Below are 27,799 nucleotides of genomic sequence, written 5' to 3' on the forward strand. Positions count from 1 at the left end.
TGCCATGGAGGCCCTGAAGGGGGGACCACACCTTGAGCTCAGCCCAGGGAAAACCGTTCAGACTTCTGGCTTCCAGAATTGTAAGAGAGCATGTAAGGGCTGTCTGAAAATACCAAAGAGGTGGTCATTTGCCACAGCAGCCAGAGAACATGAACACACCTCTGTTCCCCCAGGGCCTGGGCACTCGGCAGACACGCGGACGCTGACTAGTACTGCTTTCACCTCTCCTGATGTTTTTAGGCCCTGAATCAAACCTTCTCTACATTCCAAAAGTCCCTTTGCTATCTAGTAAGTGTTGCCACAGATAAGCCTTAGCACATAGGACTACCCAGTTAACGTGCCCCATTTGTTTAAAAAGTGAGTCAAGAGTAAATTCATTTACCCCTGTTGTCTCTAGCTTCTGCCCAAACGGACCACACACCGGCAGGCACACAGCCGCACTGGCCCTTGGTCCTGCTTTGCTTAGAATCACAAGGCCACCACGTGACTTCTCGGGAGGCCCTTCTCATGGCCTCACGCGGGAGACCACACGTTCACCTGTGAAAGAACTTCTTTGTGGTTTACACAACAGGGATACAAGCCTACAAATGTACAAACAAACATGACAGGTATTCGGAGCAAAAAATGTCCAAAGTTCATTCACACGGCAGGATACATAGAGAAAGCTTACCTGAGCTGGTTTTATTTTTTTATTACGAATTTTAAGTTACATGTTAATACATGGATACATCCTCCTTGTAAAAAGTAAAAAAAATTCAGATAAGGCTAAATGAAGTCAGTTTTGAGAAGTACGCCACCCCTCTCTCCTCCCTAGATGACTCAGGCGGCTTTCATTCATTCTGTTTCCAATCCTCGGTGCTGGATAGATTACCCAGAAGTGACATTTCAGAATATCTCAGGAGCTAGCGCACATTGAGGCCATAAATACATTTTGTTATGCAAATAGAACACTACACAATCAGCCTGAGGACCGGGGGAGGGGAAGGAGAGACAAAAACACAGCGCTCAGCCACCACTCTCCCTCTACAGCCGTGAACAAGATAAATCAGACTAAAGCTGGATTTTCCGCTTATAATTCATAATTCTGTCTGGAACTCTGCCTCTACCTTTCAGCACCATTTTGTCAGGATAGACATAAACAGTGCCGAAAGCCTGGCTGTCCGGAGCCGTTTCAATAACCCCTTCTAGATTGATGTGGTGCACACCGAAGGGGTCCTCAGAGTAGCCACCATCGTGAGTGTGACCGGCGAAGAAACACACCACACACTTGTGAGACCAAATGACCGCCAGGGCGTCTCTGTAATTCCAGGCCAGGCACACACTGTCGGAGGCCTCTGGGTAAATGGGAAGATGGCCTGTTAGTTAAAGAGAAGAGAGTTATGAGCCAATGAGGAAATGTCTCTTTCATCAAAATAAATGGCTAAAAACTAGTACTTAGGGAGAAAAAAAAAAAAAGGATATTGCTACTTATTTCAAATAGACCAGAGAGAAGAACTAGATCATCTCCAGCCACATCTCTGCAGCAAACGGAAGAGGGAGGCAGTCCACGTCCATGGGGAGAGGCCACTGTCCAGGCAGAATCCCTGAGATCCCTACGGCCTAAAACATCCGAAGAGTCACAAACATTGAGAAAAACTGAGGGCATCCCGTTCACAATGGCGAGCGAGGGCGGCCAGGAGCCAGGCAGATACCATGCTGGAGTCTCTTAACATGAGTCTCTTAAACATGAGTGCTAGGTACGCAGAAAGAGGTACCCCTAAATTTAAGAACAGTTTGGAGGTGGGTCATGGGTTATAGGTCATTTAGACCCTCAGTGCTTTAAAACGGATTCAAACACCTCCTTGAGGTCTCAGGAGCCGGAGCCGTTTTACAGATGCGAACAGCGAGGTAGAGCAGGGAGGTTTTATACTTGGTCTCACAGGACGTATATGGAAGTAGAACGAAGAGGATTTCGAATTCCTGACGCCAAGACACACAGGAGGTCACATCATGTCTCTCTGTGGAGCGCAGGCACAAAGCTCTCTCCCTCAGCTTTGCTTCTTGCCCTGAAATCACTTTCCTATTTTGGTACTATTTGTTACCGAAGTTTATTCTGAATTTTACTTATGAGTATTTTTACTGTTTAGTATCAGTTTGTAATACAAGTTACAAAGGAGGGTGTTAGCAGATCCCTAAAGAGTCAAAGGCATCAGAAGAACTTACTAGTATGCACAAGCACGCACGCACACACACACACACACATCACGACCACTCTTGAAGCCATGATGATGGCTCAGAGTTCAAAGGGGCCCGTGACTCTCCAGATCAAAAGGTCACACTGGACTCCTCTGACACAGTGACTGCTCCCCCCCGCCCCCGCTCCTTGAAACACTGGGCTGCCGGGACACCACTAGTCGCCCACGTCTTCCTCCAGCCTCAATGGCCACGAGTTCTCATTCCCCTCCATGGTCTCCACGTCTCTCCACTTCTTACTGGAAGTGCCTGAGTGCTTGGACCCTGGGCTCCGCTTCCCTACTAACCCCTAAAGGCCTGGTGATCTAGTAATTTCTCAAATCTAGTAAAGTGACTGGTGATCTAGTGAAGTCTCGAATGTCTCCAGGATTCTTCCCACTCCCACATGTTTATACCCATCCCAGACTCCCACTCAATTTCAGACCCAACATCCAAACTGTTTTCTCAGCATCTGCACGGATGCCTGACAGGCGTCTGAAACTTAACCTTTCCACGGCCAAACCCCTGAACTCCCCACCGTACACCCGCTCCTGCGGCAGCACCCTGTATGTCAGCGAAGAGCGTGCAAGCCTTCCAACTGCACGGCCAAAACCCCAGAGGTGAGGGCAAAATGACCTCTCAGTCGCCAAAATGCAAAGTCAAAGAGCAAAGTAAAATGAAAGAAAATTGCTATCAGACATTTAAAACTTTGCTACAGATAACCTGACGCACCCAGTTGTCAAAGATTTGTTCATCCAGGTTCTGAGCTTATAGTGAAAGAGGAATTTAAGTGGTGGCTAATGTAGACAGGGGCGCAGATGGAAGAGGAGACAGGGGAATACAGGACAGGGTAGGAAATGAGATGGGAGGGACTCAAGTCTCAGCCAAAACCATGCGCTGTGACACTACTAGGTCGTTTAATTTCTCAGTCTCCCGATCTCTGAACTGAATGGGTTGATGGTATGACCTGTAGTCCCTCTCAGCTCTAGTATCCTCTGAGGTGACAGGCACAGCCTGGCAGCGGGAAGCCAAACAGCAGAGGCAGGTCGAGAAGAGTCCCGGTTTCAGACCACCTACGGTAGACTGCGAGAGGGTCACATCGCACCAACACCTGCTGGGCGTCCCGTACTCTCCAAGCCTGGGAGGACACTTCAAAGTCCCACGGCAGCACACACACTCCTACTCCCATCTACCTGTTTGCCCCACGTCAGGGAAAGACTCACAAGTATTTATGGAAGCGTACTTTTAGATCAACTATCAGAAGAGCTTGTCATTTTCAAGGGATTTTCACGTTCGTAATTCCATTTGTGCCATCCAGAGAAAAGCCACGGTTTGTAGGCTCCACATTTACCCAGGCTCACCCAGCTCACAGAAACAAGTGTGCACAGGAGGGCCTCCCATCCTCGGGACCCCGAGCACGGTCTTCTGTGCTGTTCAGCCACATCAGTTCTAAAGCAAGGCTCTACACTCAGTGCCCAAAGTGAGTACACCAGCTACGCTGCAAATCCAAATTCAGTGCCCCATGTGCGTGCGCACACACACACACACGTGTGCATGCACACCTGCAGCTGAGTGAATGTTAAGCACCTCCAGAGTCCTAACGACCTGTGATGACAGCGCGTCTGCAAAAGACGATTCTAGGTGGAAATAACAGCAATCTCATTTCTTCGCAAACACGTGGCAGAGAGTCTAGAACTGAAATTCTCACTGCCAGGTAAGTCTCTAACACGGGTCCCGTGACCAGCGTCGCTTCTAACTAGACAGCAGAGGCCCCCAGCTGGCGGCCACCACACTGAACAGCATGTCTCCTGAGGCTGAGGCCGGGTATGGGGTCTGGCCTGAACTGCTTACTCATGTATCACACTTGACCCATGAACGAGGTTGGAGTCACGTGGGTCCACTTATCCACACATTTTTATAGAAAACACAGAAAATACGGTGAATGTGTTTTCTCTTCCTTATGATTGTCTTAAGACATTTTCTTTGCTTGAGCTTATTTATTGTAAGAAGACAGCATATAATACACATAACATCAAAATATGCATCAATCAACTGTTATCCGTAAGGTAGCAGTAGGCTATTTGGAGTTAAGTTACTAGAGAGTCAAAAGTTGTACGTGGATTTTCGACTGTGTGGGGGCCGGGGGGGAGCACCCCTAACCTCCCCCACTGTTCCAGGGTCAACTGTACGACATGAAACGATTCCATGTGCTGAAATTCTACTCAGAAACCTAAAAGGCCAATGCACAGGCACTAATACATGGCAAGATGCTTTTTTTCTATTTTACGGTTCTTTCCTGACTCAGCTGTAAATGTCACTCTTATACTCAGGTTCTCAGTAAAGAAAGGTAAGCATTCATTGGACAGCAGAAGGACATCACGACATAAGTACCATTAGTAAACTTTCGGACCTCACTTTTCCGTTCTCTAAAAGGCTGGCATGATCAAGTAATTCAAATACTTACTCACAATCACCACCTTTTCCTGGTTTGTGTCAGAGAATGTGAGAACTTCATTCAACCAGTTCAGCTGGTCTTGGCTGAATCCTCCATTAAACTGGACAAACTGGGGCTCAGAAAGTCCTGAAATGAATGCAGCACGTCAGACCCAGCAGATGTCCGCTTTTTCCTCCTCTGGGCACGCACACTTGGCTAACGGGGGCACACCTGCACTTTCCTGTAGGAATGTGTGGCAGCACTTGACTTAAAATAGGGAACCACAAGAATTCAGAGCAACAGACAGATAAATGGCCCTATCCCACTCCCCTGCTTACCCCACTAGCTCTGCGTTACACTGAGAACAAAACTCGGGCTTCCTGGCTGTGTCCACAGGGCCTCACAAGTCACCCTGCGCCTCGCTGGCCTTTTCCTGAGCCCTTTCATGATGCTGACGTGTCACTCTGCTCAGCACCTTTCCATCTGCCCCACCTCTGTCCTGAACATTCCATCCGCCCCGTACATCCCAAGGATGACTCCTCCTAATCATTTAGGTTTCTGCTTAAATGTTTTTCTCCCTGGGGGAGGCCACCTCTGACCAGCTAAGCTAAAACACTACCCTGAGTCTTTTACTTTAACGTTACACATCATTTTCTTGGTAGCATTGATTACTGTGGACGTAATTCTATTGGTTTCATTTACGGTCTGTCCTGCCTGCCTACTTCTCTTGCTTTCTTTGCTCCTTCCATTAAAAGAAATACAAAGGTGATGCTGTCAGCCTTGCTCTGGCTCTGGAGAGCCAGCCCCTGAAAAAGGGCCTGCCCAAAAGAGGCATTCAGATGCCTGTTAAATAAATGGATCTTGAACTGCGGCAACCAATCCACGTGCCATGAGGCCTGTGAGAAATCCTGACCCTGAACAACAGCGACAATATGCTTTTACCTTAATCATCCATCTTCCTGCTGAATAAAAAGTAGCTGAAGAATGGAAAGACAATGTATTAGACTCTCAGCTCAAAGGAATAATTCACCTTGCGGACTATTCAACTCCGAGTTTGGATTGTGCTCCCTCAGTATCTTCAGACACTGCTGGTATTTTGGAGAGGACTGATCCACGCCTAAGACGCTCAGGTCGTAAGCATCCAGTAAAATGAACCGGAACTGGGGGAACGGGACGAAGTGATAAGCATAGTAATCCTCCGAAGGCACAGTCTTGGGATCATGCACAATCTGGTCTTCTAGAAACTTTGTGTTAAGTTTAGAATTTGTTAGGTAGTTTCTGCTGAAGTTATAGAACTCGTGGTTCCCCCACGTGTGATGAACGGGGACTTTGAGCATCTGGAAGGTGTTCATAACAAGTTCGAGCGACTTTTCGGACACTTTGTATTGCGCGTTATATCCGTCAATGATATCTCCCAGCTGAAGCACACAGCGGGGCGGGCGGCCCTCCGTATTCCAGTGTTCGATAGCACCCCGTAGGTGAAGCAGACTGTGTCTATAGTATCTCCGTCTGTTTCCTTGGAAGTTATAGCCATCTTCTAAATCAGCGTATTGGATATCTGCTATCACTCCAAAGGAGAAGAGAACTTCCGAATTCTCACTCAGGGTTCCAGGCTCGGGCTTATCGTCCATAACCTCCAAACGGGTTTCTAAACAAAATAGAGAACATAATTACACTATAAACATCTTACTTTTCTAAATGGGCTGAAGAGGATGGTAAAGTATTAACAGTTAATCCACCAGGTAGCGTGGTTGAGAGAAGAGCACATGGGCCTTAAAATCTAATTGTCCTATGGCCGAAGTCCCAAGTCTTTGAAAAAGTTCAGTTTTCTCTTCTGTGAAATAACCTCTATTCTTCAGAAGAGTAATTTACAAAAGGGTATTATCCTGTTAATGAACAGGCATTCTAAATCCAGGGAAGCCAAATTCACATCTGGTAGAACTTGTAATATTCAAGAAATATGCACGAGTTTTTTACACATACATACACACAGAGTACTTTCTTCCACAAATACCAAAACAATTCTATCAAAACTTCAGGATTCTTTTTATAGAAAGTTATGTATTATACTCATTCACTGTACTTTATACATTAGATTCCTGCTACAGATTATTTCAGGCTGGATCTTTTGTCTTCTTTGGTAGGTAGGTCACTTGAAAGAACTTGCTTATATTTTATATCTGGGATAACGGGGAGGAAATGAAAAAGGAGGGGAATCATTTTAAACAAACAAAAACTAAAATATTGACGTGACTATCTTCATTTCTGACAAATAGTTCCTGGTTCTTCGGTTGTTAGATTCCCACCTGAACCAGCATTTTTTAACCTGAATGTTAACTACCCTGTCCCCACAACCAAAATGGAAAATACATCATCTTTTCTTCTCCCCCGTGATCTGCCACACTAGCCAAGAACAAGGGATTTGGATCTGAAAAGCTATTATTTTACTAGACTGTTTACAATCTAAATTTATAATCATTTCTAATGCCTCAAAAGAGCTAAGAAGACTAAAGACTAAAAATAAAAACCGGGGCGCCTGGGTGGCTCAGTTGGTTAAGCGTCTGCCTTTCGCTCACGTCATGATCCCAGGGTCCTGGGATCAAGTCCCATGCCAGGCTCCCTGCTCAGCAGGGAGTCTGCTTCTCCCTCTCCCTCTGCCCCTCCCCCTGCTTGTTCTCTCTCTCAAATAAAATATTTAAAAATAAACTAAAAACCATGATCCTAAACGATCAACTATTCTTACAAAATCTAGAGTACTACACTGTGCTGTGGGATGGAAGCATATTAAACCCTTGCTGTTTCTGAAACAGCTTCATGTGGCATTTCTAAAATTACTTCCTGAACTCCTGGTCTCTAGTAGCCCACTACAGCTCCTGAGTTCTCTTCAATCATCCACAGATACGTGAAATGCCTGCTGACAGAGCATCACTATCCTAGGCAGAGGTGACAACTACACAGCCGGCAAGAGGGCCAGACGGCAGTATGACCTCCTTGAGAACGAGAGGCTTCTTTTCATTCCGAAACGGTTGTCACCAGGGATCCACCCAACTAGGAGCTTCGGCGACTTTCCTTTCTTCCTTAACCAGGTTGGGTATTACTAGCCCTAGCACAGGAATAAAGCAGCATTAGAAAAAGGCTGGAAATCCTGAAAAATGGCTTGGTGTTCTGACACTTTTTTTTTTTTTTTTCCCATTTGCTCGTTTCATCCTGCAGTGCCCGTCTGAAAACCCAGTAGCTATCATGCCAGCTAATATGTCTGCAGAGTGGCTGAGATCATCTGATCCGAAACGTGAAGAACTCAAGATTCAATAAACCTAAGACTCATCTAAGTTAGATGAAAACTTGTAGTCTTACTAGGTTTCAAAAGTTTGTGATTCAAAGTACAATTAATAGGAGAGTCCAACCAGAAGATAATCGGGTACATGTATCACTGGAACATTATTACCAAGCTTAAGAGAAAACAGTTTCTGGGGAGGCTTTTATCCTTTGCCAAATGAGCTTGATTTCGTCTGTGAACTCATGGCTTTAAGGTGATAATCCATACTGTGGATCTCCTAAGGGGAGCTTTTAGTCCCAATTAATTTAATCTTCTAGGATAAGCTATTATTTGTGCCTGCCTAGCCAGTATTCATTTCCTGTTCTTCTGGTAACAGCACCTCTGGCCTCTCCAGGCATCTGCACATCTCAGTGTATCTGCTGTGACCTTCACCCCCTGGCTGCCAAAAGGGCACACATGTGAGCTAAGCCTGGCCCATAAGCACCCAGTTTCTCTCTGGTCAGTTGGGGGTAAGCATAGGACCCACACCGGAGACAGTGAGCAACAGCTCAGGGACTTTTGCTGCAACGACTTGTGCGAAGCTGAAGACAAAGGCCAGAGCCGCTGGGGAAGGTTACCTGAGAAGAAACCCAACCTGGAAGGAAGCACATTTGAATGATGCAAAGAAGTCAGGTCCTGGAAACATGACTTGAACACCTGGATCCATCCATCTGTCTCTGCTAGAACTGCTCTCAGTCATTCGGTTCTATCGGCCATTAAATTCTCTGGGGCGCCGGGTAGCTCAGTCGGTTAGGCATCCCACTCTTGGTTTCTGTTCAACTCATCATCTCAGGGTCATCTCAGCCTCGAATTGGGCTCAGCGCTCAGCAGAGTCTGCTTGGGATTCTCTCTCCCTCTCTCCCTGACCACCCCACCTCGTGCTCCTACACGCTCTCCCTCTCTTAAATAAGTAAAATCATAAATCAATCAATAAATAAACTCACTCTCCTCTGAATCAAGCCAAACTGAATTGGCTCTAAGATTCCTGTTGTGTTATGCAAGAAGTCTCATCAGATACACTTTCCACTGGAACACTGTTCAATTTAGAGAAACTCAGGGGTAAATGAAGATATGCCGCCCTTTTAAAGAAAATTAAGCAATGTGCTGAGAAGCAGCAAAGGCCGTACACTTCAAAACAGTAATGTGTTTTGGGGTAGAAAACAGATCTGTAATGTCAAAGACATATGGCTTTTAAAAGTAAGGCTAAGGACAGGGAATATACAGTTTTATGAAATAAAGAAATTATTTTTTAATATAGAAGTGCAAACTGATACTGCCAACTGTTAAGAGAAAGATAGGAAGCAAGGATGAGGTAAACAAATGAAGGATAAAGCTGGTAAAAGCCGGTAGAAGAACCACTTTGGCAAATGAAACTTAACAGACCAGCTAAAAACAACACGGTATTTTAATTTATATGACTGGCATCATTAACATCCAGCGGAGCACTGACAAAGGTGGTCAAAAACTGCATATGCCCATTGCCTGAACGGGTAGGCATTTTTGCGTCTTTCTGGCAATTTGAGGGAAATCTTCTCCCAGGGCAAAGAAATACACAAATACTATTAAAAAAAAAATCTCACCCACGGGTAACCTCAGGACAGAAAAATTCGTTTGAGAACGACGTGAAGTGCACCATGTACTTGGAGCAGAACTTCCAGAAAATTCCAGCTCAACTCGGGAAGGAAGAAACATGGGTATCAGCAGAGTCCAGCTCGACTGTTGGGCAGGGGCACACTTCCCTGGCCAGTTATGTCAAGTCACAGACACAACGGGATCCAGTCCCACAAGCACCGGGGCGCGAGCTGCTTCTGCTCACGGGAAGCTCCCTGATCCTACCGAGCCACGCAGGAGCGGAATCTGAAGTTAAGGAAGAGAATTTGAAGGCTCCCCCCCCCCGCCCCGCCATCGCCCTTTTTCTGCTGCTTGCCAGTACAGCGCGGAGGTGGGCAGGGGAGACGTTTAGGGTGCAGAGACGGGGAGGAAAACACAGGCAAAGAGGATGCGCGTGCAAGCTGCACCTTCGCCGGCCTGGAAGGAGCTGCCTGCGGATGCTCCGCGCCCACGAATACGGGGCTGTCCCCGGCCGAGAGACCCGGTCCCGGGGGAGTACCTCATCCCCACACCTGAAACCGCGGCGCGGAGGGGAGCCAGCGGAGAGCGTCCTAGGACGCGGCGGCCCAGCCGACAGACTTGGGGAGGGGACACGGCGCAGGACCGGCGAGTTCGTGGGCGCTGCTGCTCCCGGCGAGGTGACAGCGCGACACGGGAACGGCTGGAAGCGCCCGGCGCTCACCGCCCCAGCCCCTCTAGTGAACCCGGCGAGCGAGTCCCGAACGGCCCGAGACTGCGTCAAGTGCAACGGGCCCGTCTGCACCCCGGGAGGGAGGCAGCGGGGTTCGCGCCCTGCGGCTCCGGGCGGACGGCGGGGCGACGCGGGTGGGGACTGGGAGCGCGGTGGGGGAGGGCGGCTCTCCCGCGGGTGCCTCCCGCGCCCGCCCGCGCCGCCCGCCAGCCAGCCGGCGCCGCGAAGCCCCCGCCCAGCCCTGACTGGGCCCGCCTCCAGCCGCGAGGAACCACCTACCGCGCGTCGGCTCCACAGCCCTGGGCTCCCTGGCTACCGGCTGGGCGACCTCGCCACCAACGAGTGGAGCGCAGAGAGCGGTCCCCGGCGATTTCCGGAGGAAGTGGGAACGGCGCCGGAAGTCGGGGGGCGGGCCCAGGAGGCGCGGTTTGCCCGAGTGCTTGGCGGGGTTTTGGGTGGTCCCTGGCCCCAGCATGCTGCTTCCGGGGGGCCGGCTTTGGCGGCTCCTGCCTTACGGGCTCAGGGTCTGGGGGTCGGCGGAGGGGGCCGCCGGAGTGTGGCTGAGGCAACTCGGCGCGCGGCGAGAGGAGGCGAGGCTGACCTCGCAACTCGCCCGCTACGGCTGGGGAAGCCGGTCCTGGAGCACCGGGGTGCCGCCCCCGCCGGGGTCGTCCGGCCCGGAGCCCAAGGGCGGCAGAGACCCCACGCGCCCCTCCAAGCCCGGGGTGAGTGCACACCCGCAGCCCTCCCTTCACTCGTCGCGCCTGCACACTGCCCCGCGGCCTCCCCGCCGCGTTTGGTGGTGACCTCGGAAGTGGCCTCCGGCTCAGCCTTACCCGGGTCACAGACTCCCCTCCCGCCTTTCCTTTGCTTCGCCTCGAAGTCCAGCCAGAAAGGGAGAACGTGAGAACCGACGTCTTCCCCACGCGGCTGGATTCTCGGGCTTGGTTTTATTTTTGCGCCCTCTCCTCCCAAAATAATCCCGAAATAGGACTCGGGTTCTCCTCGCGGGGTGGGGGGGCGGGTCTCAGCCTTACGTTGGCCAGGATTGAGGATCCAGAGCATGTTTGCTTCCGTCACTTGAACCCCCTTTAGAGGTTTGGCGTATATGTTGAAATTGAGCAAAATGGGGGTCGTAGTTGCGTGCAGGGTATGCCTTTTTCCTTGGTTTCTCTTAGGTTCTAGTTCTGACCCCAGGAGAACCTGAGAGCCACTGCCCACTAGTGTTGGGTAAGAGAAATGGGGTCTAGAAGCTGGGGGATGTCGGTTAATGAATGAGGCCGAGGTACTCGACATCTTACCTTGGGACTTGAAAAAGATCGCAAAGAAATAATTTGCAAGAAGCTCATTTCTGCTTTTCGCTTAGTTACTTCTGGAAGCCAGAGTTAGGTCAACGTCCCGAATTTCTTTTGGTTCATTTATGTTCCCAGTATCAGCACAATCACATCATTAACCGGTTTTGAAATCAGCATTTGGTGTCAGGGTGACCCTTAGTAACAGTCATGGGACTTGAGCTTTGGGTCGTCTTTCACATGAAATGCGCTTAGCGACTTTTTTTTTTTTTTTTTTTTTTAAGATTTTGTTTATTTGTCAGAGGGAGAGGGCACAGCAGGGGGAGCAGCAGGCAGGGGGAGAACCAGGCTCCCTGCTGAGCAGGTAGCCCGATGTGGGGTCGATCCCAGGATCCCAGGATCATGATCTGAGCTGAAGGCAGACACTTAACCAACTGAGCCACTCAGGCGTCCTGCACTTAATCACTTTCCCTTTGGAAATGAATGGCCCTGTCATTGTCATCACAGCCCAGATATAACCACCCACTGTCAGTACTTTCTCACCCCAGAGTCACAGGAATGTTCTACATATTTAATACGGGATCAAGACCTGTATTTATGTACATTAAACGCCATGATAGTAAATTTAGTATGATAAAATGTTTGCATCTTACTAGTATTTTTATCTGAAATCTCTGCCCCAGTAGCCTGTTTCTTGGAAGTCTTTGGCATTCACATTTGCAATCGGTGGAGCTTTATTGGCTGGAATGAAGTACTTCAAGAAAGAAAAGACACAGAGTAAGTAGGTCTTCTCTGGGCAGCTCAAAGTAAAATCCTTTTCTAATATCTTTTCTTTTGTTTTTAAACTGCTTCTCTTGAAATAATTTTGGATGAACAGAATAGTTACAAAGTTGGCATAGAGAGTTCCTATCTATGTACCTTTCACCTGGTTTCCGCTGTGTTAACAAATTATATAACCATGGCTCATTTATCAGAACTAAGAAATTAAAGTTGGTGCAGTACTATTCGCTTGAATTGGAATTGACCAGTTTTTTCATTGTCTCTTATCTGGTCCAGGATCCAGTCCAAGGTACCAGTGTCTAACAATCTAAAAAGACTTAATGTGGACTGAATTGGAGGAGCGTGGTATGAAGCCCAGAGGGTACAGAGAGGACTAAGATGTAGTCCAGCCATTGGGGTGCACAGGACAGGGAAGCAGACACGGAAGTAAAGTATTTCACTAGCTGAGGTTCTGCTAGGCCAGGGGGAAGGCCAGGGCGTTCTGAGGGCCAAAGAAGGGCCAACCCCTAACCACTTTGAGTATCAGCAGAGGGAGAGGCCAGACAGATGCTGACCACAGATGATGGACAGAGATTGGGAGAACCTGTTCAGCTAGTGCCAGGAACGGGTCTGGATTAGCACAGGAAATGCTTAGAAATTGTTTGCAAGAACTTTATATTTTAGTGAATGTTCCAGGTTTTTGTTTTTTTTTTTAAGATTTTATTTATTTATTTGACAGAGATCACAAGTAGGCAGAAAAGTAGGCAGAGAGAGGGGGAGGAAGCAGACTCCTTGCTGAGCAGAGAGCCCGATGCGGGGCTCGATCCCAGAACCCCAGGATCATGACCTGAGCCAGAGGCAGAGGCTTTACCCGTTGAGCCACCCAGGCTCCCCATGTTCCAGGCTTTTAAGTTTGGGGTTAGAAGTTTCCAGTAATCCTTTAAAATATCACTTAAATCTGTTTTGGTTCTTTAGAGTCTCTTTTGATGCCATGATACAAAGGATGTGCTTAAATCTGCAAGCATTCATAGGCTTTACATCTTAGCAATATAACATCCGTATCAATATGTAGATGTGTTTCATTTGTATCATATATGTATGTGATCGTCATGGTCTAATGAGAAGTTAAGTTCCTTTAGTTTCACAGAGAAACAAATCTGAGAAGCTGGGGAAGTAGTGGCAGAGACAGTTCTAGGATATGCAAGCCCTTGGCTTTAGTTTGGAATTTCACCTGCAATAGTAGTTGTTTTATTAAAACAAAAAACTATTGAAAGTATTTCTAAATTATCTGAGAGTATTTGCCGACGTGATGCCTCATCAAATACCTCATTATGTACTTTTTACAAAGGAGTACATTCTCCCGACATAGTCATAATGCCGCCATCCGATCAGAAAATTAACATCGACGTGTTAACTGCCGTTCAGCCTTCAGACCTCATTCAAGTGCTGCTCCCTGATGTTCTGTGTCACAGAAAGGTGGGGTCAGAACCATTCCCGCTCCTGCATGTCTCTGCAGTCCCCTTCCACCTGTCACAGTCTCTCAGTCTTCATGTGACTTCCATGACCTTGAGATATTTTGTAAAATGTTCCCTAGTTTGGGTTTGTCTGATTTCCTCACAATTTAGATTGGGTCATATCTTTTCAGCAGGAATGTCACCAAAGTGATGCTGTGTTCCCACTGCTTCTAGTCCAGCGCCATGCGATTTCATTCTGTCCCATTACTGATACTGCTCAGGTTGATCGTGTGTCTGTCAGGCTTCTCTACCGAAAATCCAGTTAACGTGGATTTTGTGGTGTGTGTTTACACACGTAAATACTGTAGTCCGTACCAAACTCTCTGTGTACGTGTGCCCAGACACCTGCTTTCCTACGTATCCCGAGAATTGTAATCCGTATTCTCTTTATTTTGATGCTCAGATTGTCCCAAATTGGTCCTTGGGAGTCTGAGCAATTTCCTGTCCCTTTTCACCTGCCTCCAAAGTTCTCTGAGTTATTCCTAAAATCTGGCTCATTTTGTTCGTCCTCTGCTGTGGCCCCGATACCAGCCATTTCTCCACAAAACCCTGTTTCCTTTTGGTGGAGGATGATAGAAGTCAGGATGGGCTCATCGCTGCTGGGCTGTGTCCGCTCCAGGGTCCTCTCTGGGGACCGAGCTAGAAACTAGACGTATGTACTTACTTGTCTGTTTCCTTCTCTATCTTTATGTGTCGCAGCCCTGAGTTCACACTGGCACCCGCAGTCTCTGCTCCATGCTATGGGGCACGTTCTGATTGTTTCTGTCCATTTTTCTATCTCTTCTGCCATTGTGACTCTTACCTTTAATATGCTTATTTATGATTCATCCCTGCGTGTAACTCAGGTCCCATTGCCGCTGTCCCCACCCCACTCACATGCCCTCCTCAGGACACTCAGGCTAACACTGCAGATGCCAGGCCACCCAGCCTGCCACACTTGAGCTCAGACAGTCTGCTCTGGGCCATAGCAGCCCCGACCCCGCCTGGTCCTAATGACTAGACTGAATTGTTCCAGAAGAGGAAGCAATAGCTTTACCACTTGGTTTTCTTACCGCCCTTACTACACACCATAGCATTTTTTTTTTTTTAAAGATTTTATTTATTTATTTGACAGAGAGAAATCACAAGTAAGCAGAGAGGCAGGCAGAGAGAGAGGAGGAAGCAGGCTCTCTGCTGAGCAGAAAGCCCGATGGGCTCGAACCCAGGACCTGGGATCATGACCTGAGCCGAAGGCAGCGGCTTAACCCACTGAGCCACCCAGGTGCCCCCACACCATAGCATTTGATGTGATTTTGTTCATTGCTGGATCTTATTTTCTTTCTTTTTTTTTTTTTTTTTTTTTTTTTTTTATATTTTATTCATTTATTTGACAGAGAGAGATCACAACCAGGCAGAGAGGCAGGCAGAGAGAGGGAGGAAAACAGGCTCCCCACTAAGCAGGGAGCCCGATGCGGGGCTTGATCCCAGGACCCCGGGACCATGACCTGAGCTGAAGGCAGAGGCTTAACCCACTGAGCCACCCAGGTGCCCCTGGATCTTATTTTCTAAAGAGACTTTTTAAGCTGCTTGGAAACCGTCTGTGCCACCACAGTCACGAGAGTATAGAACTGACCGTACCTCAGGCATGTCGGTGCCTGTGGCTAGACTGACTTCTGTAACCTGCGTGTCTGTATCTCTTCCAGAGCTGGAGAAGGAACGGCAGCGAAGCCTGGGAAAGCCTCTGCTCGGGGGCCCGTTTTCCCTCACAACGCATACTGGAGAGCCCAAAACCGACAAAGACTACGTGGGTCAGTGGGTGTTGATTTATTTTGGTTTCACTCATTGCCCTGATGTCTGCCCAGAAGAACTAGAAAAAATGATTCAAGTTGTGGATGAGATAGGTAAGCGCTCGCCGACTGTAAAGAGTACGTTTGCTTAATGTTACCACGCTTTTTTTTTTTTTTTTTTTTTTTTTTTTTTTTTTTTTTTTTAATTTGATAGACAGAGATCACAAGTAGGCAGGCAGGCAGAGAGAGAGGAAGGGAAGCAGGCTCCCTGTTGAGCAGAGAGCCCGATGTGGGGCTCGATCCCAGGACCCTGGGATCACGACCTGGGCTAAAGGCAGAGGCTTTAACCCACTGAGCCACCCAGGCGCCCTGTTACCACGCTTTTCATGCTCTTATATTCCTGTCTGGTCAGGTGTCGTGACCATTCGGGCTCCTTGTGAGAACATAAAATCTCCGCATCACGTTGGTCACTGCTTTGATTCCTGTGGCCGTACTGTCTACCAGAGGGAGCTTGTTCTGACACTGGACGTCAGATTGCTTAAAGATGCCGGGGAGGTCTGGTTTCCCATAGCTCTGCGTTGTGTCCCTTCCCTGATTGTGGACGCCCGCCACTGACCCTGCCTTCGTCCCCGTGACACACAGACCCGGAAATCACCGGTACGGTCTGTCATGTGCAGTCAGCGGTAGTTACTACCAGTGAGGACGCAGTCTACGTCCTTTTTAAAATAGATTGTTTCAGGGAATTTGGGCCTCGTTGATGGCTACTTTGCCCTTGAGATACTGTGTGGGGAGCAGACTGCGAACATCAGATTGGATCAGGACACGAGATAGCCACCCGATGTGATCTGGGTAACGTGCACGCGCTGGTGCAGGCATTAGGTGGAATAAGGACCTAGTTCTGCTGCAGAGGCTGTGGACATCTCCTCCACCCGCAGGCCGTCCCATCCCCTGCCCCGGCCTCTCCACTGGAATGTCCAGTGTCCGTCTGTTTCCTGAACGCCTTGCTGTAGCACTTCTCTCCTCTGTTCATGCTGCTGTCCTCTTTTCCCCTAGAGTGTGAATACTGACTGACCAGAACTTTCTTTCAGATGATATTCCAACTCTGCCAAATTTAACTCCACTTTTCATCACTATTGACCCAGAAAGGGACACAAAAGAAGCCATCGCAAATTATGTGAAAGGTATGTCTTGTTAATAATATTTACATCTTGGGGCGTCTGGGTGGGTAAATGAGTTAAACATCCAACCCTTGAGTTCAGCTCAGGTCATGATATCAGGGTCGTGGGATTGAGCGTCAGGCTGTCTGCTTAGTGGGGAATTTTCTGGAGAGTCTCCCTCTGCTCCCCCACCCTACTCATACACATGCTTTCTCTCTCTCTCTCAAGTAAATAAAATAAAAATATTAAAAGAATAATAAGACTTTACATCTGTTTAAGCTCTTACAGTTTCTGAAACATCACCTCATTTGACCTTACATGCTTCGTGGAATAGGGAGGGCAAATGACAGATTCAGATGAAAAGATGAGGCTCCGTTGTGACTTTGGCTGATAAGCAAATAAAGAAGTTTTTCAATTCCTAATGCACGGCTCTTTTTATTTCGTCCCAGGAAAGACTGAACTTGGCCTTCACATATCAACAAAGCTGACAGTGTTGAGTAAAGAGTGAGGACACATGGCTTCTAGTTCCAGCTCTGCATCTCACTCTCTGTAAAATTAGGACAGACGTATGTCCTGGGGGCATGCAGATTGGGAGATGAGAGGCTATACACAGTTTGAGTTCCTAACACGTATTTTGTAAATCCAGAATGTTTATTATGACAGAGACACGTGTAACTTTCCATGGAAAAGTTGAAACGTCTCCACATGCAGGTCAAAACCTATGAGAAGGCACTTTTACAGACTAAGTTACGACAGAATTAAGGATGAATACCTAGGTTCTTCTGAGCTTGGGCAAATTGCGTAATTTCTTGGGATTCAAATTTCTTTAGCTTAAAAATGACAGTAAATCTGTCTTGTTATAGGAGTGACAACATGGGTGCTAAAAAATCAGGAATTGGAATTTTATTTTATGTTATGTTACTTTATTTATTTGAGAAAGAGACAGTGAGAGCATGAGAGAGGAGAGGGTCAGAGGGAGAAGCAGACTCCCCGTGGAGCTGGGAGCCCAATGTGGGACTTGATCCCGAACTCCAGGATCATGACCTGAGCCGAAGGCAGTTGCTTAACCAACTGAGCCACCCAGGCACCCAGGCATTGGAATTTTAATTATGGCGAAATTGGTTAAGCTACTGGTCAAAAGGACTAATGAATAGTTTTACATTTAATGTTACATATGATGCATTATTACACATACTGTCTAAAGCTTGAAGTTATTTTAGTGTGTTTCATGGAGGACCTGCTGTGTCTTCTGTCGTGTAACATATTTGTTGAGCTACAACAAACACATGCTAACACATACATGTATGAAGTGTGCGGTCTGTTAGCTTTCATCGTGTGTCCGCGCTTGTGAGACCATCACCGCAGTGGAAAACTGGACGTTTCCGTCCACCCCAGCGGTTTCCTTGCACCCTTGCTCCTCCCTCCCCGTTGCCCCCACTCCAGTCTCCGGCACCCACTGGTCTGCTCTCTGTCAACATAGGTTACTTTGCATTTTCTAGAAGTTTATGTGAAAGAATTGTACACTTTGTACTCTTTTTTTTTTTTCTTTTTTAATGGCTTCTTTCCCCATAAAGAGGCTTTTGGGACTCGTCCATGTTTTCGCCTGTGTCCGTGTTCACCCTTCTGTTGCTGAGCCTTGTTCTGTTGGTGGACATGGGTTACTTTTAGTTCGGGGCTGCTGCGGAGCAGTCAAGTCCAAGTCTTTGTACGGAGACGGACTTTCCGTTTTTCTGGAGTAAATGCATCCGAGTAGGTTGTGGGAGCGTATGCTGGGTGCACGTTCATCTTTTTTAGAAACTGATGAACACTGTTCCAGAGTGGTTGTACATTTTCACACTCCCGCCAGCCGTGTGTGAGAGCTCCAGCTCCTGCCCACTCACCCACACCTGATGTGGTCAGCCTTTAATTTTAGCCATTTCACTAGGAGTTCGGTGGTTGCTCATCGTGGATTTGATATGCTTTCCCTAATGACCCTTGGGAGTGGGTGCCTGGGGCGCCGGGGTGGCATGGCTGCACAGTTGATTGGAGTATCTGCCTCTTGGTTTCCGCCAGGCCTGATCTTGGGGTCATGAGATGGAGCCCCTTGTCAGGCTCTACACTCAGTGGGGAGTCTGCTTAGGATTCTCTCTCCCTCTGCCCTGCCCCTCCCCCCACTCGCTCATTCTCTCTCTCAAATAAATGTTCAGAAAAAAATACTAAGCATCTTTTCATGTTCTTATTTATGATCTATATGTCGTCTTTGGTGAAGCGTCTTTTCACAGCTTTCACTCGTTTCTTTGGGGCTGTTCGTTTTACTTGCATTTATCGCGCATGTTCCCGATACGGGTCTTTTACTGGGTGTGTGATTCACGGTCATTTTCTCCCAGCCTGTGGCTTGTCATCTCAGTCTCTCAACGTGCTTCGAAGAGTGGTTTTCAGTTTTGATGAAGTCCAGTCTATTAGTATATTCTTTTGTACATAATTCTTCTGGTTTCATTTGCAAGAAATCTTTGCCCAGCCAGAGGTTAGGTTTATTTTCCCTTGAAGTTTAGAGTTTCTATTAGATATTTAAGGCAAATACATATTCACAGTATGCAGGCTTAGCAGGAATGTGAACAAGGACAGTAGTTATTTCCTAAATAAGTAAGAAGTAGGTCTGGCTCTTGGGTGACAGACAATCTCTACTGTAAGTGTCTTATGGTGGCAGTGATTTGTTACCGCAGGTTACCCGAATTCTAAATGTCCCCAGATGAGAGAGCTGCGTTCTTGTAACGGAATTGCAAAACCCTTACAGTAATCTTCACCGGTGCAAACATATGCCTGTTTAAGCTCTTAGAGTTTTTGAAAGCTCCATTCTTTCAAAATTCTTTCCTAGGTAGGGGCACCGGGGTGGCTCAGTGGGTTAAGCCTCTGCCTTTGGCTCAGGTCATGATCTCAGGGTCCTGGGATCGAGCCCCATATTGGGCTCTCTGCTCGGCAGGGAGCCTGCTTCTCCCTCTCTCTCTGCCTGCCTCTCTGCCTACTTGTGATCTGTCAAATAAATAAACAAAATCTTAAAAAAAAAAAATTCTTTACTAGGTATGTTGGAACCAGCGGGAAATGTAGAAAATTATTGCAATTTCAACAATTTTTCCTTAAAAATGTCTGGACGTGCAACTAATTTAGACGCCATTCACTTTTCTCTCTACTCAAAATGGGAAGGAAAAACAAACCATCTTGCGTTTTCAGTATCTGAGCAGTTTTTCAAATCGGGATGAATTAAAAAATAACAGTAGGCTTCTTTCCTCCACTTCTGGAAGAAGGTCCCTCTGTTAGGTGTTGGACTGTCATCTCTGTAGTCTGTTGAACCCAGGTGTTTAAGTGACTTCCGCCAGCTCACCTCCCTGAATCCCAAAAACCGAACAACAGGCACATGCCATGAGATTGTTGGCTGGAAAATGAGATACAGCCGTTGGCGTGGGATGACTGAATCATGGAGCAAACCTTTTTTTCAGAATATGATGAAAACCTGTCCTGCGGGATTCTTGACAATATCCGTAAACGTCACATGTCTCGGAAGTGTATCTTTGTATTTAAAAACAACCAAGTTCATTAAAAATGTGATTTAAATAATTAAAATCCATTCCCTCCTGGTCTCTACAAGATCGTTTTGAAAGGATCTGACTTACATGTTACAAAAAACCAGCTTTGGGTTTCGTTGCTTTATCTCTACTGATTTCCTCTTTTCAGTTTCATTGATTTCTGCGCTCATTCTTTTCTTCTGTTCACTTTGGATCTAATTTGCTCTTCTTTTTCTAGCTTCCTGTGGGGGATATTTAGAGCCCTGGTTTTAGGTCTCTCATCTTCTCCAGCGTACCAGTTCGGTGTCACAAGTGTCCCTCGGAGCCCTGCTCTGACTCTGTCCCACAAATTTTGATAAGTTGTGTTTTCATTGATTTCTGCTCGCGGGTTCTCATTTTCACTTAGTTCATAATACTTTCCAGTTTCTCTTGAGATCTCTTCTCTGATCTGTATTATTATTCAGAAGAGCATTTCATCCCCGTGTGGTTTGGGATTTTCCACTTACTTTTCTGTTACTAACTTCTCTGTTAACTCCACTGGGGTCTGCGAGCACATGTCATACGGTTTCTGTTCTTTTAAATCTGCTGGGGTGCACTTGATGGCCCAGAAGGTGGCCTGTCTTGGAGACGTGACATCTTTATCACAGAGGAGAATTTGCATCTGTTGTTTTCCTGTGACTGGAGGGCAGGTGGTCAGGGACCCACAGAAGAAAGTGGCTTTAGAACTGAGACTGGTTTTTAAAGTTGAGGTGGGGAGGCGGATTTTGCTTGCTTCTCATCTTTCACTGTGTTTCTCATTGCCGCCCCCCCCCCCCCCCCCCAGAATTTTCTCCCAAACTGGTTGGCCTGACTGGCAGCAAAGAAGAGATTGATCAAGTGGCCCGAGCGTACCGGGTGTATTACAGCCCTGGCCCCAAGGACGAGGACGAGGACTACATAGTAAGTAAATGCTCAGGTCGCCCACGGCCGGCTCTCAGGCCCCACACAGTCGTACAGCTCAAGTGACTGGCTTCAGAAATGAAAAAGAGGCTGAGATCTGCACGAATTCCTCAGGAATTGGGGATATTTGAAAGGACAATAGAAGTATCGCCTCTTTAAAGCTGCTTGTTTAATGTAGAGTCACTGTTCACATTGCCCATTACCCTCCTTAGTGGCCCATAAAATTACGGGAAAGTACACAGCAAGTGATATTTTAGATTCAGTGGAACCTGCTGCTTGGATACCACGTTGGGAATAAAGAGAAGCCATCGTTTGGGGACAGTGGTTCTTTGAGTTCAAAACATAGTGTAGGCCAGTCAGAATGACTAAAATTAACAAGTCAGGAAATGACAGATGCTGGCGAGGATGCGGAGAAAGGGGAACCCTCCTACACTGCTGGTGGGAATGCAAGCTGGTGCAACCACTGTGGTACACAGTATGCAGTTCCTCAAAAAGTTGAAAATAGAGCTACCCTACAACCCAGCAATCGCACTACTGGGTATTTACCCTAAAGATACAAATGTACTTATCCGAAGGGCACGTGCACCCCAATGTTTATAGCAGCAATGTCTACAATAGCCAAACTATGGAAAGAACCTAGATGTCCCATCAACAGACGAATGGATAAAGAAGATGTGGTACATATCTACAATGGAATACTATGCAGCCATCAAAAGAAATGAAATCTTGCCATTTGCGACGACGTGGATGGAACTAGAGAGTATTATGCGGAGCAAAATAAGTCAATCAGAGAAAGACGATTATCATATGATCTCCCTGATATGAGGAAGTGGAGAGGCAAGGTGGGAGGTTTGGGGGGTAGGAAAAGAACAAATGAAACAAGATGGGATCAGGAGGGAGACAAACCATAAGAGACTCGTAATCTAACAAAATAAACCGAGTTGCCGGGGTGGGGGGTTGGTAGGGAGAGGGTGGCTGGGTGATGGACATTGGGGAGGGTATGTGCTATGGTGAGTGCTGTGAAGTGTGTAAATCTGGCGATTCATAGACCTGTACCTCTGGGGCTAATAATACATTATATGTTAAGGAAAAAAAAAAACAAAAAACCATGGTGTAGGTTCTCCCTGTGTCCCCAGGGAAGAGGCGTAAGCAGCGGTGTGAGGGCCCTGGGAACTGCATTTTTGGAATGCCTCGGAGTTCTGAAAAGCAAGAGAAAAGATTGAAAGCTGTGAAAAGGTAGACTTCCTGTAATGTGTGCTTTTCTAGGATCGGTATGCCTTGTACTGTTCTGTGTTTATATTTGCCTTCTGCTGAGGAAGGACAGACAGAGCCAGTGTTCAGCAGAGCCGCCCCAGGGGCCCCAGGGAGGATGGCGCATTCCTTGTTGCTGCTGGTCAGCACTGCCCCGCCCACCCAGGTTTCTTCTCAAACTGGACATTTCTTCCTGCCCGTGAATAGTTGACCTTGTAGGAGTGGTTCTGTTTTTCCCCTCATGCTTTGGCTTCTCTGTCACGTTGGTTGGGCAAAGCGACTAGTCATGAGTCTGTCTACAAACCATGGTTTGGGTCGGCCTGCTCTCAGACGGGTGCCCAACTGTTCCAAGCTGTTTGCGTGTCCTGTAAAACACCTGGGCACGTTGGGCTGTGTGGTCTGCGTTGACTGGTTGGTCTTGGCTCAGCAGGAACACATTTCCATGGTGTCTGCCCTTAACCAGCAGCGACACCTAGTGCCCTGCGGGTCGTAAACGTGCCTTTGGGCGCTGAGGCTTGTACTCAGTCGGAAGGTGGTGCAGCACAGAAACCAGAGTGGTAGTGGTCACTTTTTGCATTTTAAAGATTAGAATGCAGATATTTAAGTCTTTTTTTATTTATTTGAGAGAGAATGTGAGCACTGGGGAGAGGCAGAGAGAGAGAGAAGCAAGAAAGCCCAATGTGGGGCTGGATCCCAGGACCCAGGAGATGGTGACCAAAGCTGAAGGCCTAACGGAGTGAGTCCCCCGGGCGCCCCTGTAGACACTTGGGTCTTATAGAGAGTTGCTGAAGCCCCTGGAATACATGCTGGACCCTGTCTGAGACCTGCTAGTCCACTGCCCTAAGAATTTGACCTTTTGCTCAGACGCAGTGAGTTAGACGCCTGAAGCTAATGGAAACCTGCATGTTAATAACTGCGCTGGAATTACAGTAACAGCGGCAAGAACCAGTGAGGTCGTACACATTCGCTAAGCCAGCCAGTAGGGGAGGCGCTCTCCATCTTGTTGGGTTTCTCACTGCTGTGCCTTCTGTGCCTTGAGGTCACAGATCTTGCTCCACAAAACAGTATGGGAAGCTTCCGTCAAGACCTAATGAAGGGCCTGCGGGGAGTGAGGGAGTGTCTTAAGAGCTGGGATGTAACCGAGTGAGGTTTTCTCAATCTCAGGAGCTGCAGAAGGGAAGCTTTCTGGCCTGTGGAGTCTTCAGACAGATAGGACGTGTCAGGTGGGCACGCCAGACACTGAGGATGCCCTCGGAGGCTGAGCGTATACGTCGCCGTGTCATGTATATGATGTTCCCTCCGTCTGCGTTACGTACCAAGTGTTTCTGAAAAACACTGCTACTTGGGGTGCCTGGGTCCGTTAGGCATCCAACTCTTGATTTTGGCTCAGGTCATCATCTCAGGGTCGTGAGATCGAGCCTCTACCCCTCGCCTCCCCCTTACTCTCTCTGTTAAAAAAAAAAAAAAAGAGAGAGAGAGAGAGAAAGAAAAAGAAAAACACTACGACTGGCTTTTGAACCCCAGAAAGATGTTCTGTTCCACTCAAAATGAAAGAGTGGGAACTATACGATGTAATGCCACTTTCCACCTGTTAGATCAGCAGAGGTCGGAGGTTTGAAGTACTGTTGAAATCTAGTGTGGGAAAAGGGAATACACTGTCAGAGTGAATTTGGAAGAACAGGCAGGACCCTGCGTGGATGGTAGGAATTTAAGCGATACACCCTGTTCAGGCGGCAGTCCATCATATTGGAGGCGGAATACCTTTTACTTTAGAGATTCCACTCTGGGGGATTTGTCTACACCTGCACCCTACAGCACTGTTCTTGGAGAAGACTGAAAACCGGAAGCCACCGCGTACACACTCCAGGAACGGTGTGCGGTTCCTTGTAGAATGAGGAAGCCCTGCCCGGTGCTGGTACTTCTGCACGGACGGTGCTGGTGGTGAAGGAAGTAGGCAGGCGCGGGCAGTTTCTCTGGAAGCATCCAGAAGGCACTGGGAACAACGGAGGGCCTCTGGGCATCTGGAACGAGTGGCAGATCTCCAGTGCGCGAGTTCACTGTTGTGCTCATTTTTATGTGCTCATGTTACCTTTTCAAAACATAGGGAGAGTATACGTGTCCAGAAAACTCACCCATTAGAAAATTCGCATTGCTGGTCCTCAGTAGGACGCCAGCATGAGCTGGTTGGTAGGAGGGTGGACTGTGAAAGCGGACAGACCCGGGTCTAAGCTTAGCTCTGCCGCTGACTAATGACTTGGCTTACTCTCGAGCCCTTCGGGTTGACTGTAGAGGAGTAGGGTACCAGACTCCCGGGACAAGGGCGGCGTGAGAATGAGTATGTCCTTCAGCACAGCTTCCTTCTCTCCTAGGAGCTACATACTCCCACCTTAAAGCCCTCTGTGTTAGAGTCACACAGCAATACGCTGTGCCCACGAGTCACTGGACGTCGAGGCTAACAACCACCGATGAGTTTGGCAGATGCAGATAGAACAATATTTCCGTTGTGTATTAGAAAGTAGCACATTAAGAACGCTCGTCAAAGAAATCCACTGGAGTTCTAGTCTTCTAGGGAAGGGGGAGCATAGAGTGGGGAAAAGGAAGAAGTCAGGAGAAGGATGTAGGCCACAGAGTCACGCTTGCCCAGCAGAGCCTCCGCTGGCCCTCTGGCCGACGTGCAGAGAGGCGCAGCTCCCCGTCCTGCTCCCCGTCCTGCTCCTGCAGCAGGTTATTCCGAGATGCGTGGAATCACCAGCTGTTGGAGCCCTTGGCCTACATTCCTTCCTTATGTGTTCAGGCAGGTGGCTCTTTCCATTCGCTCTGTCTTTACGAACATGTGTGTATAAATAAGTAATAAGTTCGCAGACCTGTGTTGCGTGGCGGGTGCATTCTGGGGGTGGCCCCCGTATGGTACGTGTGATCACATTTCGGTCTTCCTTTTTGTCTTGCCAAATAGCAAGTCAAGCCTGCAGTGAATTCCAAGGACGCCAGACACCACGTCTTCTCATTTAAACTTGGATTTGGTGGAACCCTATAAATAAAAACACTGAGGACTAGTCTAAGCCTAACTTAGAGCTGGGAATGTTTTCAGAGCTTTGCCTGAGAAAGAGATAATAAATTGAAGATTACCCCTCAGAGACGTAGCATTTATGGCTCCTGAGAAGTTTCCAGGTCATCTGCTTCTGATAGGATCATTCTGCATGGTATAGACAAATTTCCTAGGGGAGGAAACCCTTGTTTTCAGCTTTCCATTTGCATCGCTAATATCAGGACTAAATATTGTGCTGGAATTTATAAATTATAAACTCACAGTAGGGGTGAGTTTCCTGGGGATTCTTCTCCTAAAATGTGGTAGGCAGCATTGAGGCTCAGTGCACTAACCAGTGCTTCCGAAAGCCCCAGCCGGCTCGTGGAAGGAGATTCTCAGGGATTGTGTGGGTGCGCATGGTACAGATAGAAGCAGAATTCCAAACCCTCCCTGCTGTTCACAGCAGTAGTCAGTGCGGAGTTCTGGAACCCACAAGATTTTAGTTACTTGTCACCGCGAGTTCATTACAGCAGGCTTCGAGCCATTCTACAGAGGACAGATAGGCTACTGAAGCATGGGCGTGAAATTCTCTACTGCAGCACTCAGTAAAATAAGCGTACTTTGGTGATGTTTGTGTCCGCTCTCTCCCCCTTTCTCTGCAGGTGGATCATACAATAATCATGTACTTGATTGGACCAGATGGTCAGTTCCTAGATTATTTTGGCCAGAACAAGAAGAATGCGGAAATTGCCGGTTCCATCGCCGCGCACATGCGGGAACACAGGAAGAGGAGGTAGCCCGGCCGCAGCCCGCTGCGTGTTCTCTTGCGAAAGAGGAGAAGAGCTTTGTCTGCCTTAGGAGCCACATGTGTATGCACACACACTCGCATTTGCAACCCACAGAACGGCCTTCGCACTGCAAGAACACCTGTCTCTGGGACAGGGCATGTCACTTTGGGTTCAGCCAGGAGAGTTCCGGAACCGTGAAGATTCCTGCCAGGCAGGAACCAGTCAGCGTGAAGCTGGAGGAGCAGACCCTGGGAAGTCGGGGAGGCCGGGCAGGTACGTTTCCCCGCGGCAGCAGGGCCCTCGGATCAGCGTCGCTGCCTCTCCGGTGCCCTGGACCCTTCTCGTCCAGGGTCTAGGGCTGAATTCCAAAAAGGGTGACGTTTCCTTAGTGCCCTTGCTTTTCCTCTTCGAGTTCTTGGTGGCGGGTAACGGTCAGATCAGGCTCTCGGACATTCGTAGTGAGTCTTCAGACATGAAAGCGCACGTGTGTACAGTCCTGTGTGCTGGCAGATCTCACGGTCATGTCCGCATTGTGTTCCCCTGTCAGCTGCTGAGTTTACTGATGAAGAGGAAATCTGTTGTTTGGGGAAAAACCACTAGATCAGTTTCTCTAGGGATCTTTTATGTGATTTTTATTGAAACGTGCTGGGTTTTCAGTGACCTACCAAGTGGATAGAAGAGGATCTCGATCATGACTGTGACTCAGGGCACTTGTTTGCTGACACTGGGTTGCAGTGGGTGTGAAATAAAGGTGTGTGCGGTTTTGCAAGCCTGACCTTTATCTTGGGTGCGCACAGCCCTCAGACTCGGGGGGCCTCCTGGGTGCTTGCTAAAGCCCAGGTTCCTGGCCAGGGCTGGATCTGCAGGGTCCAGAGTGGGATGCAGACCCCTGCACTCGGAAGCCACCTGTAGGAGCCTCAGGTGCCATCGGCCTGGAGCCCAAGCCTGGAGAGACTTGTGTGGGGAAGCAGGGGTTTGATCTGGGCGGGTGAAAACCTGACCAGCTTTTGGTGGGACCATCAGAGTGCAGGGCACACAGCCATCCAGGAAAGTGACCGCCAAGTCATGGGATGAATCTTCTGTTTGTGAAGTCAGCTCCCCTGGGTGTCTGGGCCTGACTGTCCCTGTCTTCCACCTGGAGCTGCTCCCCAGGGCAGCTCTGGAAGGTTCCGTAAATCCTAACACAGCAGGTATCATTTCTAGTCAGACGACAGTTTTCTTAAACGGCGCTTGGGTTTCACATGCACACGATACAGGCCGGTCTGTCTGTGGAAAAGAAAAGCCGTGAGCCCTGCAGCAGCTCTGTGGGCTGCACTGTGTCCCCCGCCCCCGCCCAGGATCCGTCTGGTGAGGTGCAGCCCCCCAGTACCTCAGAGTGTGAGGGTGCTGGGACAGAGGGTCTTTACAGGGGTCACTGAGTGAAAATGAGGCTGGGAGGGTGGGCCCTCGCCTGGTCTTGACAGGTGTCCCTGGAGAAGAAGAGACACCAGCTCTACGAGAAGCTGC

The 27,799-nt window shown here is 48.2% G+C and overlaps 2 protein-coding genes across 11 annotated transcripts; one reads left to right on the top strand and one right to left on the bottom strand.

The window, feature by feature from the left end:
• Positions 1–674: 674 nt before the first annotated feature.
• On the bottom strand, positions 675–10,633 carry ADPRM (ADP-ribose/CDP-alcohol diphosphatase, manganese dependent). Of its 9 annotated transcripts, none has more exons than XM_047707095.1 (4): positions 10,543–10,633; positions 5,676–6,293; positions 4,676–4,792; positions 675–1,355 (listed from the first exon to the last, which is right to left on the bottom strand). In XM_047707095.1, exons 2-4 carry the CDS (start codon positions 6,274–6,276, stop codon positions 1,051–1,053), a joined length of 1,023 nt encoding a protein of 340 aa, XP_047563051.1. In that variant the 5' UTR covers positions 6,277–6,293; positions 10,543–10,633; the 3' UTR covers positions 675–1,050. The 9 variants fall into 9 exon arrangements, with proteins under 9 accessions (XP_047563051.1, XP_047563050.1, XP_047563052.1 ...); XM_047707094.1 differs by lacking the exon at positions 10,543–10,633 and adding an exon at positions 10,258–10,446 and having other exon boundaries at positions 5,676–6,295; XM_047707096.1 differs by lacking the exon at positions 10,543–10,633 and adding an exon at positions 10,255–10,446.
• Positions 10,634–10,723: 90 nt separating this feature from the next.
• LOC125087126 (protein SCO1 homolog, mitochondrial) lies at positions 10,724–27,062 on the top strand. 2 transcript variants are annotated; one of them, XM_047707098.1, is made up of 6 exons: positions 10,724–10,988; positions 12,242–12,332; positions 15,511–15,708; positions 16,683–16,775; positions 21,114–21,229; positions 26,168–27,062. In XM_047707098.1, exons 1-6 carry the CDS (start codon positions 10,737–10,739, stop codon positions 26,300–26,302), a joined length of 885 nt encoding a protein of 294 aa, XP_047563054.1. In that variant the 5' UTR covers positions 10,724–10,736; the 3' UTR covers positions 26,303–27,062. The 2 variants fall into 2 exon arrangements, with proteins under 2 accessions (XP_047563054.1, XP_047563055.1); XM_047707099.1 differs by having other exon boundaries at positions 10,853–10,988; positions 12,239–12,332.
• The last annotated feature ends 737 nt before the right edge of the window (positions 27,063–27,799 follow it).

The sequence above is a fragment of the Lutra lutra genome, chromosome 16, assembly GCF_902655055.1.
Source record: "Lutra lutra chromosome 16, mLutLut1.2, whole genome shotgun sequence".
NCBI lineage: Eukaryota > Metazoa > Chordata > Mammalia > Carnivora > Mustelidae > Lutra > Lutra lutra.

What these genes read in the sequence shown, in the direction of transcription:
- ADPRM (XM_047707089.1), bottom strand. Translation starts at nt 9,653, where the DNA reads ATGTTTCTTCCTTCCCGAGTTGAGCTGGAATTTTCTGGAAGTTCTGCT. An exon ending in GGAGTTGAATAGTCCGCAAG is followed by an intron (nt 4,793 to 5,675) that starts GTGAATTATTCC and finishes CATTCATTTCAG; the next exon opens with GACTTTCTGAGCCCCAGTTT. An exon ending in GGAAAAGGTGGTGATTGTGA is followed by an intron (nt 1,356 to 4,675) that starts GTAAGTATTTGA and finishes TTTAACTAACAG; the next exon opens with GCCATCTTCCCATTTACCCA.
- LOC125087126 (XM_047707098.1), top strand. Translation starts at nt 10,737, where the DNA reads ATGCTGCTTCCGGGGGGCCGGCTTTGGCGGCTCCTGCCTTACGGGCTC. An exon ending in TCAAGTTGTGGATGAGATAG is followed by an intron (nt 15,709 to 16,682) that starts GTAAGCGCTCGC and finishes ACTTTCTTTCAG; the next exon opens with ATGATATTCCAACTCTGCCA. An exon ending in CATCGCAAATTATGTGAAAG is followed by an intron (nt 16,776 to 21,113) that starts GTATGTCTTGTT and finishes CCCCCCCCCCAG; the next exon opens with AATTTTCTCCCAAACTGGTT.